Here is a 3,312-nt window from a genome sequence, read left to right as displayed (position 1 = left end):
GCATCCACAAAAAGGAAAAGAGCTGGAGAGATGGCTCAGAGGTTAAAAGCACTAACTGCTCTTCTGAATGGCCTAAATTCAAATCCCAGCAACCACATGGTAGCTCACAACAATCTGTAATGAGATCTGATGCCCTCTTTTGATGTGTCTGAAGATACCTACAGTGTACTTACATATAATAATAAATAATTCTTTAAAAAAGGAAAAGAAAAAGTGAAAATAATAAAAATAGATGAAAATCCAGATCATCATATTAGATCATTATGTGCCTCCCACAGCTGGCTAACTTTTTCTATGGCCTTTGTGTATGGCATGAGAGCATGTCATTCCATTTGCCTCTTTATTAAGGTCAGACTCATTGGAGATTTTAAATTTTTCTTTTTAAGATGTTAATAAGTACACCTTCTATATTGGAAATGGATTTTTAGATTATGTCTTCTAGTTAATCATGTTGAAAGAGTACATACCACATGTGGAAGAGAAAGGACAACTTGTAGTAATAGATTTCTCCTATCCACTACATGGGCCCTATAGATAGAAGTCAGGTCATCAGGTTTGAAGCAAGCCACTTCGCCTACTGAACCTCTCACCAGACATGGTTCTCTGAAGATAAGTCCATATTCTTGTGCAAAAACTTCAGTTCTTTCTACTTTTTTATATAGATTCAAAATCATGTCTCTTTGTCCAGTTCTAGAAATCGAAACAAATCTCTTTTATTTCTAGTAAGTGTAATGACTGTGTGAACTGAAATGTTATTTTTAGTTCTCATCTTGAAAATACTAATACAAACACATCAGTAAACAAACAAAGTTGACTTCATTGTCTTGTTACAATGATGGAGGAGGTGTATAATGAAAAACCATGAGTACTTGAGTAAGACATCATCTCACATAGAAACCATGTTTTATTTAGGCTTTGGAAAAATATCACTGGTAGTTCAAAACAAGGTCAAGTCTGGCATGGTGGTACACAGCTATAATCCTAGTACTTGAAATATGGAGGCAAAGGAATAAGATCATTTCAAGATCTAGGCTAGAGAGTGAGTTTGCATGAGACCCTGTCTCAAAAAATGAAAAACACAGCAAGGAGTAAAGACAAATGAATTAATTGATACATCTCCAGTTTGTCCTTTATTGGAACATGTTAAGTATGACACAACTTTAACTCATATAGTTTTGACAATTCTCGTTCCTAACAGAACATTTCTCAGAGCAAGTTTCATGTCCTTGTTACGAAGGCTGTAAATCAGAGGATTAAAGAGAGGAGTCATTACAGAGTATACAAGGGTAAGGATCTTCTGCATCAAAGTTGGAATGCCATATGTAGGACTCACATACATTACCATTACTGTCCCATAAAACAGTGACACCACAACTAAATGGGAACCACAGGTAGAGAAGGCCTTTTGCCGGCCAGCTGCAGAAGGAACCTGAAAAACAGCCCTGAGCAACAAAATATAGGACCGAAGAATGTATGCTATAGTGAAAAAGAGGACAAAAGAACTTTGAGCATAAAAAATAAATTCAGTAATAGGAGCTGGGGCACAGGACAAAGCCATCAATGGGTCCATGTCACAGAGGAAGTGATCAATGACATTAGAACCACAGAAGGGAAGTTGGGAAATAGAAAAGATAGGGATTGGGTACCCAAGGAATCCAATGAGCCAGCATGAAGAGACCAGAATGCAACAAAGCCTCCTAGTCATGATGACAGGGTAATGTAAAGGGCGGCAAATGGCCAGGTACCTATCATAAGCCATTACTGCCAGGAGGAGACATTCAGTTGTGCCCAGTGAAAAGAAGAAATAGAACTGCAGGAAACACCCTGAAAATGAGATGGCCTTGGTCTTAGACAGAATGTTGGCTAGTATGTTAGGAACAGTGGAGGAAACATACCAGATTTCAAGGAAAGCAAAATTTCCCAGAAGGAAGTACATGGGGGTATGTAGACGTGCGTCACATCTTACTGCACAAATGATGGCTCCATTTCCCAACAAGGTCAAGACATAAAACACCAAAAACAACACGAAGAGGAAAATTTGAGTCTTCCAGGAACCAGGGAATCCCAAGAGAACAAATTCAGTTACATGTGTTGCTGATCTGTTCATGGAATCTAAATATCTGAGGGGGGAAAAAAGACATGAGTTTAACCCTGATTCCCTTTCTTCAACATATCTGAAGGTCTTTGAGTGTCAAACTTTTTTTGTTTTGGTTTGGTTTTGTTTGTTTGTTTGTTTTTCAAGACAGGGTTTCTCTGTGTGGCCCTGGCTGTCCTGGAACTCACTCTGTAGACCAGGCTGTCCTCGAACTCAGAGATCCACCTGCCTCCACCTCCCAAGTGCTGGGATTAAAGGCGTGTGCCACCCCCCCACCCCCCATTCCCCCAACCCCCACCCGGCACTGAGTGTCAAACTTAAGGTCTACAATGAAAGACAAGAAAATTCTGAAAGCAGATGGAACTATCTTAGTTTGAATTGAGTGTGTTTCTAAACCAATGATATAGCCTCTTTGTTTTCTCCTTCTTGGTCCTCCTAAGATAGAAGTCAAACGGGATCTAAGTAATTAGAGATAGCTGTGGTGAAGAACACTGACCATCTAGACACAATAGCCCCAAATATCCCTATATTAAAATTCTCTAGCACTAAACTCTGTGCTATAGTGCTTATAGAGTCTATGGACTTTCAAAATGTATCAATAGTCCATTACCTGGTCTCAAGCCAGGAAGAAGAGAGCCATCTTGTGCCTTTACTTCTTTACTCCACCATTCATCTTTGATGATATAAACACCCCGAGCCCTGGTACTTGAACAGTTTTTTTACCTTCTAGCCCCCTCTCATCTACATGTATTTCTCATCCTTCACTGATAAATTACTGCTTGAATGATCTTCTACTTGAGTCTGTAAACTTCAATTTTCTTAGTGAGACACAATCTTGAATTCAAGAAATGTGATAACAGTTTGGGCTAAACATTAAGTATTTCACGAACTACACCAAAAACCTTGAGTATGGATGCCAATCAGCTCTTTCTCCCCTATCCTCATAAATTGTGATGTCATACCTCAATGCTTCATGGGCATAGGTGTCATTTAAAGGCAACTTGTGACGCAGCTGACCTTAAGACTAATCTTGTGGATCTTCATGGCCACCTCTGATCAATTGTGGACCTCCTGCACATGGTTCTCTTAAATTCATCTCCAGTTGGGAGTGATACTCAAGGACTGACAGATCCTGCCTGGCTCTACTTCTTGGTGGACGACTGAAGGTCTTACAGCAGAACCCAGACCCAAATATTTTCTGTAAAGATCTCCCCACT

General features: G+C 39.6%; 1 protein-coding gene across 1 annotated transcript; it reads right to left on the bottom strand.

Moving 5' to 3' along the window:
* Nucleotides 1–1,165: 1,165 nt before the first annotated feature.
* Nucleotides 1,166–2,128, bottom strand: LOC127690964 (olfactory receptor 11H4). Its single transcript, XM_052190534.1, has one exon. It carries the CDS (start codon nucleotides 2,105–2,107, stop codon nucleotides 1,166–1,168), a length of 942 nt encoding a protein of 313 aa, XP_052046494.1. The 5' UTR covers nucleotides 2,108–2,128.
* Between the last annotated feature and the right edge of the window lie 1,184 nt (nucleotides 2,129–3,312).

The sequence above is a fragment of the Apodemus sylvaticus genome, chromosome 8 (assembly GCF_947179515.1).
Source record: "Apodemus sylvaticus chromosome 8, mApoSyl1.1, whole genome shotgun sequence".
In the NCBI taxonomy this organism is placed as follows: Eukaryota; Metazoa; Chordata; class Mammalia; order Rodentia; family Muridae; genus Apodemus; species Apodemus sylvaticus.
The sequence above is the reverse complement of the archived record's forward strand: the minus strand, read 5'-3'. Positions and strand labels throughout refer to the sequence as shown.